A 14,323-nucleotide genomic window follows, 5' to 3' on the forward strand; every position below is an offset into this window, starting at 1 on the left:
ACTTCTTTTGTGTTAATAGGCACTATCCTTACATCTTATTATGACAGTTGCTATTCCCATCTTTTATGTTAATAGTCACTAATCATAGTCGGAAGCGATATGCGTACGCTTAATTTACGTAGTAATTTACTAACATCGCAACTTTCCTTATTTTCTATACCCTATATATAAACACTATTTTATATCCTTTTTAGTAATTAACAACTTCATAATTTTACAAACTTTAAATGCTTCTAGTATAAGTAGTATTATACATATATATATTATCTATTAAATTTTAGGAATACTAATAGAGAATTTAGGGTAGTTTATATACGTCTTTGTTAAAACAAATCTACTACATTTCTATCTTTTTATAACCTTAAGTCACTTTATGTATAATTTACTATGTAAAAGTACTTGCGAATTTTAGTGGCTACGTACGTATTTTACTTCTGCATAGTCGAGCGTACACATATCGCTTCCGACCACGATTATTCTGCTATCCTATTGTAATAGTCGCTATTCCCTTCTTTTCTAATAACAGACACCCTCCTTCTATCCTATAGTAATAGACACTCTCCTCGCCTCTACCCCTAACAATCACTCTCCCTACTATCTACATTTATAGCGTCCCTCCTCTTCTCCCCTACTAACAGACGCCCTCCCCTCCATCTACATTCATAATCCTTAACACCTATCACATGCAGAACAAAATAAAATCATAACATAAAATATTCTTAATTCCTCTCCTCTCATATATATATCTACCCTAAAAAATCCCTATCCCCCCATCCTAACGCCAAAATCACCCATCCTCCCTTACCACCACCCCAAAAATCGCTAATGCCTGGTTTTATACACCCCAAACTCCCATCCTTCATCATCCCCATCCCACCCTTAATTACTCAACCATCACCCCTCCCCACCCCCCACCAAACTCCATCCCCCCCATCATAAACCCCCCACTCTCCCCATGCATCCCCCCCACCATCTCCGCACCATCACCCCCCGCCCCGCCCTCCCCAAAATCAACCAGCGCCCCGAATTGCTCCTCAAACACCCCCTCCTCACCGCCGCCAACACAGTTCTCAAGTTTCATCCCCGCATCCGCATCATCATCATCCGGCGGCGTCGTCACCTCCCCAACCCCCATCCCACCCGGCGTCGTCCCACTCGTCCCATCCCAAAACCCCGCCTGCACCGTCCCCATCATCGTCGTCGACGACGGCGGCGGTGCACCCGCACCACTAGCCCCCGTCGACGAGTCCGGCGGCGGCGTCAACCCCGCCCTCGCATTTGCCATATCCCCTCCTCTCGCCGACGGCGACTCCGCGGCGTCAATACCAGCCTTCCGCATCGCCGCGCCGAGGAACTGCGTCGCGAAGTCCGCGGCAGCGTAGTTATCGCGCAGGAGTTCGAGAACACCCATACACGTCGCGAAACCCCTTCGTGCCTCGTCGCGGGTGCCGCTGCTCGGACTCTTGATGTCGAGGAGGTGGATTATGATAGCGGGTAGGAGAACAGTGACGCCGGTGGTGGGAAGGTAACGCGCGAGTTGCAGATGGAAAAGCGCCTGTGCAGCGCGCGTGATCTCGCGGGATGCCTCGCGCACCTGTCGCCGCGACACGTCCTGGAGTGCGCGACATTGCGGGTGCGCGGCTGTTTCGGCCGAGGGGAGAACCTGCGGGCGGTGCAGCGCGGAGAGCGTGGCGTGGTAGCACATATGCAGTAGTGCGCGCTGGACGACGAGGCTAGCTTGTCCCGCGTCGACGTCGGCGGGGGTAGGGGCGCGGTAGAGGCAGGGTTCGGGGAGGGAGACGAGCCATTCCGCTAGTTCCGAGTCGCAGTCGCGCACTTCGTCGGTCTGGTCGAGTTTCTTCGGGAAGAGCATCACGCTGCTGCGGGTGTTGCCTTCTTGGCCCATGGCCTGGCCCTGGTCGCGGATGAGGACCGAGTATTGCGCGCCGAGGACGTGGGAGATGCAGAGGCAGAGCTTGGCCTTGGCGATGCAGAGGTGTCCGAGGTCGGTGAGGAGACTGGAGTTGCGGAGTGTCCCGCAGGATGAGAGGATGTGCGAGGGGAACTCTTCCGTCTCGAAATCCTCGATCTCAAGCATCGGCACGTCGAAGTCCTCGTCCTTTATGCGAGTGGGCCTGCGCATACCGAGGGCAACGAGGCGGTCGCGCATGAAGCAGGACCACCATATCCGCTTCCATAGCTTTTGCTTCCGCGGGGGCATGGAAGTTGGGGAGGGGTTGCGGTGCAGACCGATTGTGTGGGCGAGGGAGATGGCGACGCCCATCCAGTGCCAGGTGTCCTTCTGGTCGTCTGGGGTCTCATACCAGTAGGTCATGAGGAGGAGGGCCTGGACGATGGCGACGCGGTCGGTCTCGTAATCGAAATCGTACAGGGCCTGTAAAAGTTAGTTTCTGGGTGTTACCGGGGAAGCGGTTGCACATACCCTAGATTTCAAGTAGAACGCCTTCCTTGCGTCCTTCCTCGTGGCATACCCCGCCGCAGTGAGATACGACATGTCCACGAATGCCACGCCTGTGAACATAACCGCCTGAAACAACAACAAGCTGATTCTGCCAGAATCTCCCGTTCCCTCCTCCACGATACCCAGGAACTCGCGAAGCTCGATCAGTGGCATATATGGGTGCACATAATCGACGTAGGCGCTGAGCAAGGCGTCGCGGAAAGACACATCGGGGATGGTGAGCGCACCCTTCTTCCAGAGGTGGCCAACATCCTCGATGGGGATGCGCGCGTTTAACGGCCTGATGTAGGCGGGGAGAAGGCCATTGGTGAGCTGGCGTGCAGATTGCGGACGTTGTTGCGGGGGCGGGGGGAGTGGGTTGGTGGGCACGAAGGAGGTGGGTGCAAGTTCGGCTGCGAAGCCGGAGACGAGGTTTGTGAAGGTAGGTGGCTCGAGAGAGAAGACACCCGGAGTGGCGGATTGGTCGAAATTCGACATTTGGTTGTGGTCTAATGACTGTCAGCTAGGTCCTTCCAGGCAAAAAATGAGAAATGAGGAAAAGTAAAAAGTGAGTCGTACACAAACCATGCGGCACGTGGAAATTTCCCATCTCATCATCCTGATCGACAGAGCTGACGGAGTGGTCCTCGCCTAGGAAATTCCCATTCGAGATATCGATTGGGTTCACGCTGCCGTTGGCGAGCGCCTCAACGGCCGAGAAGGAGTGCTGATGCGGGAGTTCCATGTGCGCGTGCCTGTGCGTGTGCACCCCCGGCGCGGGGCTACCTATGGTCTCCTCCGCGGTGGGCTTGAGGCTGTGGTATGGGTGCTTTCTGGGGTGTGTTAGTTGTATATTTTTTTCTGATCGCTCTGCTCACGTGAGGCAGGCTGGCGGGAGAAATAAATAAAAAGGTAAACGTACTTCCTCCTCCGGCTCTCAGTGACAATGCAAGGCACCTCATCTAAGCGGCAGTTCGTACACGGAGCTCCATGCTCGACGACGTTGCAGCGGACCTTTCGGGCGCGGCAGCACTGGCACGCTTTCGAGGCGCGGCGCTTGACGGGGCGGTTGGAGGCGGCGGTGTTGGAGGCATCGGCCTTGCGTTTGGGTGATGGCGGATGCGATGAGGGGGAGCGCGGGGAGCTGTCTGGGGAGGTGGTTGGAGGCGTCATTGTGATTGTGGTGGGGAGCTGTGAGGCATCGATCGGTAGCGCGTGTGATAAGTCGTGTGAGCTTATTTAGAGCTTGGGCAGCTTTTTGCTATTTGCAAGTTGGGCGGTGCTTATCTACAGCTGATTCTGTAAAGGGAAGCAAATTGGCCTAGGTAGAGGATATGGTCTCTGGATTCTTGTCTCTCTGTATTATGAAGATATAGTGGTGGTGGTGGTGGTTGTCGATCTCTTTGTAATAAATAAATATGCAGTTAGAGTGGTGGAGTGGAGATTGTTTCTTTTCTTGGGTATGATTCCTTTTGTATAAGGCAATCAAAAGCAAGCAAGCAAGCAATGATACAGAATCGTATAAACAAAAGCAAATAGCCAGGAACCTCTTGGGTTGCGGAGGGACGGTGGATGACAGAGAGGAGGGGAATCAAAAAAGTGAGGAAAGTCGGGGGAAGGTGGGGATGGGGCTCGACTTATATGAAATGGACGTTCCTTGGTTGGGACGGTAGAGGGAGAAGGTAGATAGGTGTACTAGAGGTACTAGAGGATTGTGGGATGGAGGGGAAAAAGAGGGGATGGGAAGGGAAGGGAAGAGATGGGGATGGGGGATGGGAAGGAGAAGAGGAGGAGGAGGAGATGGAGAATGTGGAGAAGGGAAGATGGGAGGTGGGACAGGCCAAGTACCCCATGAAGTACCCCGTGTCTTGGTTTGCCGCATAGAGTAGAGAGGGTACTTGGTAATAATAGTGTAATGCAATACTATGACCAAGTATCCCTCGGTGCAGTGGCAAGCTTGTGACCAAGTACTCCCCATAAATGTGGACATCTAGCCAAACAGCAACTAGAGCAGTGTGTCCAGTAGCAGACAGCAGTTCAGTCAACTTCAGTCAAGTTCAGGGTCAGGCACGCAGGTACTCGGGTACTGGAGATACTTAGGGTGGTCACTCCAGACGCGCGGGCGGCCATTGGAGCGGGATTCAGGTACGTATCTTTCTGTCTTTCTGTCTCTCTCTCTTTGTTCTTTGCAGCATCGGCCGAGCGCCGAGTGAAAAGAAAGAGTGAGACTCTCCCACCGAGTCAGTCCAAAATGACGCACGCTATTCCACATGCACGCTAGATTGATTACGGCATTAGTGCGGTTGGCACCATTAGACACGGTATTAGTGACGTCTGCCAGGGATGGTGGGTGGATGGTGGTGGATGATTTTGATGGGGATGGATGGAAGAGTGGATGTCCGTCTCGCTGGGGATAGCGCGGAAATACTAACAGCAAGATGGAGATGGAGAAAATCCATGGAGAACCCCTGTCGCATCCCTGTCGCAAATTCTGGTCTCCAGGTCTGCAAAAAATTCCCAAAACAGCCCGAAGGGGGAAGGCGGCGAAGATGAAGGGCTGAGGGAGATTGCTGGCCACTGCTGGCGATTGGATCTATACTTCATAAGGGTATGTGTGGGTCCACCATAACATGGTAGAGATCCACTTGGGCAGAGAAGAAAGAAGCTGACTAACTTACTGTGGTATAAAGTATGTACAGTACAGATGTACAGTACAGTAGGGACAGCCCACTCGTGATCGGCGGTGGAGAGAGGGAGAGAGACACACAGAGGAATGAGGGGATGAGGGGAAACAAAGAGGGAAGAACGAGCGAGCAGCTAGAGTCAACTAAGGGCAGCTAAAGGCCAGCTAGTTTACATAGTAAAGGCAGCAGAGAGGCAAAGAGGGAAAGAGCGATGGAGTCCAAAATGGAGTCCAAAATGGAGTCCATACAGTCCATACCAGTCCCACAATGGAGTCGCCATGGAGAGTGCCGTACAAGTCCCGTGTCTATCCCTCATGCGTCCAAGGTGTGTTGTGTGTGTGTGTCCACGATGTCCGTCCATCCACCACCCTCACCCTCGCCCATCCCGAGTCCATCCGTACGTAACCCCTCATGCTAATCCCAACCTGGCAACCGCTGTGTCACTCCTCACCCAAAACCGCTCTATGCACACAGTTTTTTTTGGGCTTTTCTCTGTGGCTTTTCACTCTCTCTCCAACTCTCTCCGCTCCTCCACTCCAACGCCCCCACTCTCTCCAATTCTGCTTCGTCGCTATTGGCTGTCCTGTCCGTCCCTCTTTTCTCCTACTGCCTCCATCGATTCCCGCTCCTCTCGCTTCCCACCCATGCCAAGAACCCACCCACAGCACAAACATTCAAGAGAGAGACGAGACATACAGTACTCCATACACTATGGGTGCACACTGGAGGTGGATCACGTGGAGTTGAATGGGGAATGAGACACGAAACGCGAAACACAAAGCAGATCAGACCAGAGACTGGCATAACCGCAGAGATTGAGACGGACGGAGATCGCAAATCACATGTGCTTATGCATGCGTGCGCCCTCTCTCTTTTCCCTGGGTGCATACACTGCATACACAACTCATACAAACTCCTGCGTATTCGGCGCATTGAAACGGATGGCATGGGGCATGGATACAGGATACGACGGCATCAATCGACCATACTCTATTATTGTGTGGCGTTTATGGTATACAAACACGCAGGTACACACTCTAAACTCTCCGACTTCGAACAACAACATCCGGAGTCGGCACCCCGGGCGGAATATGTTTGAGGAGAGTCAGACTTGGAGAGGCATACACGGACGGACAGAGTGTAGTACTAGGAGCCTACTAGCATCCTTCCTCACTCGGCACACTACCGAATTTCACCCTCTCTCCCCAGCCATTTACACGTCTCCACTTTAAAGCAACATCCCACCAATCAGCACACCCCAAACTCAACAGAAACGGCGGTTGCTCATCGGGAGGTCTCCACTTTTCTTTTCCCTTCCCTCTCTCTCTCTGTGTCTCTCCGCACACAAAACGGCACAAAACGTACATAAAACCCACAGAAACACGCACACGGAAGCAGGCTGGGGCTGGGGGGACCAATATCCATACTATCCACGAGATGCATAATCCCCATACTGTACATCCTGGTTGCAGGCTACAACAGAGACAGGCCTAGACGGATAGACAGGCAGGCAGCCTGACTGACAGACAGGGACAGACTGGACAGACTCAGAAATGAAGATTCAGACAGACTCAAACGAGCAAAAGGAAACGAGCGAGGCTCAGACCCTTATGCGATCTACTTCTACTTTTACTTTTCTTCTTAGTTAGTCCATCTATAAACAGAACAGAACAGTATATGTACCTTTTTACAGCAGAGCAGGTTCGAGGGTTTCACGCCTGGTCTTGACGCTGGGTTCGTCTGCCTGCGCGTGCGCCATCGAGTTACGTGCGCTTGGACGACTGTATACGGCATGGGCTACGGCATGGGCTACGGCATGAAACATGAACGGCTATTGAGCGAACTACTGGTACTAAACCACAGAACGGACGAACGAACGAACTGCTCAACAAACTCGAATCCTAATCCCATCTGCATGACTGACTGACAAAGTGGCCCATGAACACGCAATCTGAAGTCATTCAGACTGACCCATGAACGCCCACAATCCGCAATCCCATCAGCATGATTGACTGCCTTCCTTTCCTGACTTCCTAGCCGCCCATGAACGCGCAATTAACTCCCTTCCGTCCTCCCTTCTTCACCCATGCCCGCCCGCAATCCGCAATCCCCTATGCCATGCCATGCCAAGCCCCAACGCAGTGACCACAGCCACGCATCAACCACCACGACCACCATCACCACGGCCACCACGGCCACCGCCATCGGTCATCAATCGCCGACAGCCCAGCCCAGACCACCACCCACCAAAGTTGACCGACCCCGCCATCCGCCGAGGGGCGCGGCGGAGGAGGGGGGAGGGAGTGCCAAGACTAGCGGCGGGTTGGTGGCACGGTACTTTTGTATGTGCTGTGGTGCGAATCGTACAAATCGTGTCGTACGTACTGTGCGAATCGAACTGTGGACTGTGGACTGGGGACTGTTTGTATGGAGCGCTCACGTAAGGGATGACTCCACGTGAGGACAGACTGACACAACACAGCAGGGGTGCAATGGGATGGGGAGGATACCAAGAGCTGGAGTGACTGTTGGGTGGGAATAGTGGCATTGTAGATGGCTCACGTGGTTACTCATGCTGTCAACTACTTACCATCTTGACAACATTATACGCAGCATACAGAATACGCATACGCTCAAAACGCACACCACAAATAAAACCTCAACCCCCGATCCCTCCCGACCAAACCACCAAACCCTCATCCCTTCCCCAATTAGAGCCCTAACCCCCCCTGTCACCCACAGTCACCCACAGTCACCCACAGCCACAGCCACCACCACACCAAACTCCTCCCACTCCTCCCACCCAACCCTCGCCTTCAATCCCCAAATCCTCCTCCCATCCCTCCACCCGCATCCACTCGGAGAATTTGGAGAAAACAGTGGGTCCCCCTCCCCTCTTCCCTTCCACGGATAGCGGCATTCTTGCATCGTGCGGAGGCGGAGAGAGAGGGACGAACCAGCGACAGGGGTGGGTGTCTCCGCCGCTCCGTATGTCCTGGTGGGTGGGCGGAGATTACACCAGGCAGGTGTACAGGTGGACAGTACAGTCACATGTCTCTTTACCGAGATGCCGAGATTCTACGTCCGTGCGGCAGCGTGTCAGTTTCGTGTGTGTTGCATTCTCCTCGTCTCCTGCCTTCCCCTCTCGAGACTTTTTACCCCACTTCAACTCTGGGTACGAGGGCGGAGGTGGTGTGGGAGGTGGGAGGTGGGAGGTGGGAGAGGAGGAGGTGGGGATTGCACGTGCCGACGACGACTTATTTTCCCCCTTAACCACCACAGTACACACATGACGCGACGCATCACAGCACAACGCGACACCTCACTCACAAGCTCACAAGCTCACCACAACTAGCGAGGTCCGATCGATCATCGCAACGCTTCCCCTCTTCGGCCGCCGGGAAAGGGGTAGTGAGAGTAAGCATTATACTTTGTTTGGTACGCATAGGGTCCATGTACGCGTAGGGTCCAGTCCAGGCTAAGGCTAAGGCCACCGAACGAGCGGATGTCTTTGTCCTCTCCTGGGGCCGCGCTAAGGGGGTGAAAAAAAAAATGTTTGGGATGGATGCTGATGTTGATTGATCGTCCGTACATCGGGGCTGAGTAGGGAGATAGGGGGAAAAGGGGGTGTTTTGAAAGTAGGCAGGTGATACTGATGCGATCGAGGTGGGTCACGTGATATGGGTGGTGGTTGTGGCCCCTTTTTTTTTTGGTGGGGGAGGAGAGGCCTACTGGTGGTGATGATGATGATGGTGAATGGTGAGTGAGATAGGATGCAGAGGTTATGAGTTGTAGATAGATTTACTCAATAAAGACTCAAGTGAAGTTGTAAAACATGCCATATACACATACTCTCCCCCATATCCTCCAACCTGGCAATGACATCACCACACCCCCTTCTCTTCGTCTCAGTCGATCACACATCTCCAGACCGCCTCCTCTACCACTCCTGACCGCCCGCGTAGGACTATCCCACTAATGCCCACCACACCCCATCCATCATCGCCACCGGAAGACGCGCAGTATACACTCCCAGGCACGTACACCCGTCTCAGCGAGATCAGGTCCCCGCCGCCGGAGGAGAATCCGTATGAGGGGGGGCGGTATGGACATTCTACGCTTGAAGAGGCGAGGGGAGTTGAACGGGTTGAAAGGGTTGAACGTGTGCCTGAAGACACAGAAGAAGAGCAGGAGCCGGGCTGCTTGTGTAAGGTCGTGAAGAGTTGGGTGAAGACCGCCATTCGTAAGAAGCGCGGGTCGTAAATCGGGATAAAATCGCTGACATGGTGGATATCCGATATGATACCAATCCCCATCACAACTCCTATTTACACCGCCCATCCACAAGAGAGTCAACTCACTCACTTTAAATCCCCATCTTCGCGACCCTCTTCTCCATCACCCTCACGAACCCCTCCATCCCCTTCTCCAAAACCTTCATCTTCCCCCCGCTCAGCGAATACACCACTCTCCTCCTGTTATCCTCTTCCTCCTCCCCTCGACCGCCTTCATCATCTCCGTCGTCTGTGAACACCTCTCCTTCCACCACGCGACGAACAAGATACCGATCGTGCGTCACCAGCACCACCGCGCCATTATAGTCTATCAGTGCCTCACCAAGGGCAATGACAGTGCGGTAATCGAGATGGGTAGTCACTTCATCAAGAATAAGGAGGTTAGGACGGGACCAAAGGATACGGACGAGCGCAAGGCGGACCTAAAACACATATCAGCAGAGTAAACAATCTCAACGCGGCCGAAAAAAAAAACTCACAAGTTGTCCCCCCGACAACTTCGCAATCGGCACATCCGACGCCGTCCGTCCCTGCAACCCAAACGACCCCAACAACCCCCTCATCTCCTGCTCCGCCAACTCCCCCGCCGAATCCTCCGCCAACAGCCTCAACGCCGTCAACCCCGCGTCCGCACGCCCAAGCGTCTGCAAATCCTCCACAGCATGCTGCGAATAATACCCCAACTTCAACCTCGGATGCCTCGTCACCACCCCCTTATTCGGGCGCAGACTCTCAGTAAGCAGGTTAAGCAACGTCGTCTTCCCCCCGCCGTTAAGCCCGACGATGCCGATGCGATCGCCGAAGTGGAGGGAGAGGGTTATGTTCTGCAGGACGAGGGGGGAGGTGGGGGCGTAGCGGTAGGAGACGTCTTCGAGGGAGATGAGGGGGCCGGGGAAGCGGAGGTCGGGGGCGGGGGGGAGAGAGATGGCGACGCCTTGTTCGTCTTTGGGGATTTCGATGGCGGCGTGTTTGCTGTCGAACCAGCCTGTTGGGGTTAGTTAGTCGATGTTCATTATGTGTAAAGGGAGGGGCATCGGGGGCTTTCAAGGGGATCATGGGCTCTCGCGGGTATCAGGGGCATCAGGAGATCAAGAGCACTCACCCATCCTATCAGACAGTTTAAACCGCTGTCCCTTCTCATTAACCTGCATCCCCGCGCCATCTTCAAGTCTCTTCTGCCGCGACTTCGCCATACGGAGCTTATTATCATCCCCAGTCTTCTTCCCCACCTTAATCGTCTCCCGAATTGACTTCTCCAACCTCGCTGTCTCCTTCCCCTGCGCCTCCTGCATCCTCGTCAAGTTCAGCACTCGTGACCGAAAGTCCTCTTCGTACGCTGAGAGATTGCCACGGAAATACTCGAGGCTCTGCTCCTTTACCAGGATAACCTCCTCAGCGACACTGTCCACAAACTCGCGGTCGTGAGAGACTAGGAGCACCGTAGTCCCGGCTTGGCTATCGCGCAGGGCGATGAGGTGCGATTGGAGCCAGATGATGGCACGGAGGTCGAGGAAATTGGTGGGTTCGTCGAGGATTAGTAGGTCGGCTTTTTGGAGGAGGGCGCGCGCGAGAGCGGCGCGCATGCGCCAGCCTCCTGAGAGAGTGGGGATGGATTTGGCGAGGGTGGCTTCGGTGAAGCCGAGAGCTGTAAGGATGGAACGGGCGCGGGTTTCCAGGGCTGGTAGAGGCATCTGGAATATGTCAGATGGTTGGGATAAATGCTTAGATGGGGGCTGGGCATACAGTTTCCAGCTCGGCTTCAAGGTCGACAAGCAGGGACGACGCAGTGAGGAATTCGTCTTGGATAGCAGGGGAGTCGGGGTCTGCGATTTCTTCTGCAAGCCTGTACCGTAGCATCAGTACCTAAACTATCACATAACTTGATCATAACTTGATTGTGAGGGCCATACTTCTCCGTTGCTTCCGCAACCTCCTTCTCAAATGCGATGAGGTCTTTTCTGGCCTGTGACCCACGCGCTCCACTCCGTCGATACGCATTATTCTGCACCTCCAGCAGATCACGGTTCAGGCGGTTATAACGCATCTGGCGATACCTTCGAACCTGTTTTATAACATCTTCACGATCTGAATCTGTTCCTGCCAAGGCTATGGCGTGGGTAAATATTAATTACACAGGTTTCCCGGAATGGGGGAAGAGGTGGCAAACCTTGTAGATCCTGGATTAGAGCAGTGCGTGACTGGTCTCCTTCGATGACATGTTGCAACACTGTTGTGTCTTCTGGCGCAGAGGTACTGGGTCCATCCTTTGCAGGGGAGAGGTTTTCAGCATCTGTGCTCGTCTGCTGAAGGATGGCGACACGGAGAGAAGGTGGAAGACCGGGGATTATCCTGTCTGCGAGGGCTCGAAGAATTGCTGGCGTATGCGTTAGCTTATATTGATCACTGCTGCTGCATAATAGACTGTATTTAGATTCCACTGGCTTCAAATGGCTGGTCGTGCTCTATATAGCTCTCAGAGTACCTACTTGACTTCCCACTCCCATTGCGCCCCAGCAGCGCATAGTGAATGCCAGACTTCAATCTTAGCTCGGCATTGACAAGAAGCTCTTTTTCTTGGGCAGAAGCTGTCTTGCCCTTTCCTTTCTTCGCTTTCCCAGCGGCTCCAGAGGGTGCAATACCAAGACTAAGCCCAGCAATATCGATCTACTCCCAATAGAGCTACGTCAGTCGAGGGTTCGTGAGGGGGTCGACAGAATAAAACCAACCTCTGTAGACTTATCGGTGTCAGATATGTGGAAGCGCGTCTGCTTGCAGCTTGCCACGATAATTGCCTCCGTGGACTCGTCGTCGGCGATGTTGGTCATCTTGTATGTTGATATACCAGGGTGTGTATCCAGCCAGGCCCGTCCGTCGTTCTGCCCCGCGATTTTTGTGGCTGCTATCGCGATCTTATCAGGTACCCTTGTCCCCGTCACTTCGTGATTATATAAGCAGGTGGGTTGGCCTATTGACTCACACGGCGTGGGCGCATTTCTTAGAATCGTCTTGAAGGCATTTCAGTAGAATTGATGGAGCTTGTTAAGTTTCACATGAATGAATGTTTTACGTTACGTATAGGAGATGGGAGAATTTTGTTGAATTTTTCATATTTGTAGACTAATTTCTGCAGCTTTTTGTATATTATTACTATAGGACGTGGCAAAAAAAACAAAATAGCAAAAACATACAACAGTGGGTATTCGCTAGTGGTCACCCACTCAACTACTAATCTACTTATCTATTCTGATTTGTGTTCTATGAAGCTAAATTGTAGAAGGGAGCTGAAGATTTGGGTTGGAAGGTATTTTGGAGGGCCAAAACCAGGAACAAATCGGGTGGGTAGCTCCCGCCACTTTCCCCGGCGCTAAAGCCACACAAATATACTCTATCTTATCACAATTACATGTGACAGGTTGTGGCTGGTGATGTGGCTAGTAGCTGTTTTAATGTGTTTAACTTCCATCATGCCTATCGCTCCGCGTCAAGTGTAACCTCTCCAGTTTCTGTACGCTAGCCCTGAATTTTGACTTGTCCATCCTTTCTACGATGGGAATAATGCGCTCTAGGTTTAAAGAGTCCGTAATTCATCGAGCTCCCCCGACTGTGTGTCCAATATTAGTCGCAGCGGTTGCACTGTGTGCCTCCCTGTATGAGCAATGAAGGCAGGTTTCGGCCAGGCCGTATGTAACCAGGATATCTGTACGGCTACTCCATTTTTGACGCTGTCCTTTCCTGTGCTCCCATACGACTCCTTTAGGCTCGCCTGTACTACCAGACGTGAATATCACATTGTCTTACGTCACATGATTGTGAGGCCAGTCGAGAGATTCTACTAATATTCAATCAATCGTTTCCTAGCTGACCACGATTAGCTTTGTCAATGTTCTCTCACATAGTTTCGATTGCTGAGACGATACAAGCATTAATTGAGCCCTAGTAAGCTTGGGAACGAGACTCCCTAATCTCAGTGGAGATCATGTAGATGAAATTTTGGGCGGAGGCGCAAGGAATAAAATTGTTGTTCTTGAGTAGTTGCTATATACTTCTTATATTAACCTTACTTTTAAGGTTATCCCTAACACTTTTTATATCTTATGTCGAAGAACTCCGGTTTTGGCTGCCAAATCCAGCAGCTATCCGTCGCTGCATAATGGTGCCTTCACCACTCGTTACAACTCACGTGCTCTTGTTCCTTCAACATTAGGGACAGGGAAACACCCTTGAGTAGTTTCCATGCCAGTTCCTGTTACGCCTAGACTGTTAAATACTTCTCTTTGAAAGTTATCTGGGCAATTTGGTGTCGTAGTTGGGATCCAACAATATAGAACATCCACCATTTTACCACTCTCTTGTGACGGGACGGTGTCAATTGTTGGTGTAGAAGTGCCCAGCGGACAGGTCGTAACAACTAACTGAGGCCATACTGCTGGATCTCCTTGAGTTTCTAATGGATTACCATATGGAACAGTAGCTTGAAGGAATGGCAGCTGAGCTTCAGGTACTCCATTGTCCCATCCGCAATAAAGGCGCCGAAACATTACTAGACATCGGTAATTAGCTCTCTGCAGTATATTAAAGCTAGAAATAGCCACGATCAGATGGAAAAACGTGAATACTGACATAATCCAAACCAGGCATAAGTGTCTGGGTTATTGATTGAAGCTCGGCCGGAATCTACCTGTAAAACGTCTATAAAAGGCGACGGGATTCCGTGGGTGCCAACAGTATATCCGGAATCGTCAGAAGTATAATCACGGCCATAAATAGGGTCATGTATTTCTTTTCTAAGTTGGATTCGATTATGCAAAGCTTCGTGAAAGAGGAACTGACCTGAATATTACGCATCTAGTGTTACTTAATGCCCACTTGTTAAAGGGAAACTG

At 52.3% G+C, this 14,323-nt stretch overlaps 2 protein-coding genes across 2 annotated transcripts; both read right to left on the reverse strand.

Annotated features, from left to right (window-relative positions):
• Nucleotides 1-883: 883 nt before the first annotated feature.
• On the reverse strand, nucleotides 884-4,284 carry VE01_09712 (uncharacterized protein; the record flags this gene model as incomplete). The annotated part of the gene is made up of 4 exons (XM_059464094.1): nucleotides 3,384-4,284; nucleotides 3,041-3,294; nucleotides 2,444-2,970; nucleotides 884-2,395 (listed from the first exon to the last, which is right to left on the reverse strand). Exons 1-4 carry the CDS (start codon nucleotides 3,632-3,634, stop codon nucleotides 884-886), a joined length of 2,544 nt encoding a protein of 847 aa, XP_059319344.1. The 5' UTR covers nucleotides 3,635-4,284.
• Nucleotides 4,285-8,997: 4,713 nt separating this feature from the next.
• Nucleotides 8,998-12,535, reverse strand: VE01_09713 (uncharacterized protein). The gene is made up of 8 exons (XM_018279125.2): nucleotides 12,167-12,535; nucleotides 11,927-12,104; nucleotides 11,608-11,814; nucleotides 11,351-11,546; nucleotides 11,184-11,283; nucleotides 10,543-11,131; nucleotides 9,920-10,425; nucleotides 8,998-9,862 (listed from the first exon to the last, which is right to left on the reverse strand). The coding sequence occupies exons 1-8, from the start codon at nucleotides 12,263-12,265 to the stop codon at nucleotides 9,512-9,514; spliced, it is 2,226 nt and encodes a 741-aa protein (XP_018126462.1). The 5' UTR covers nucleotides 12,266-12,535; the 3' UTR covers nucleotides 8,998-9,511.
• Nucleotides 12,536-14,323: the final 1,788 nt, after the last annotated feature.

The sequence above is a fragment of the Pseudogymnoascus verrucosus genome (genome assembly GCF_001662655.1).
Source record: "Pseudogymnoascus verrucosus strain UAMH 10579 unplaced genomic scaffold scaffold_58, whole genome shotgun sequence".
Classification (NCBI taxonomy): Eukaryota; Fungi; Ascomycota; class Leotiomycetes; order Thelebolales; family Thelebolaceae; genus Pseudogymnoascus; species Pseudogymnoascus verrucosus.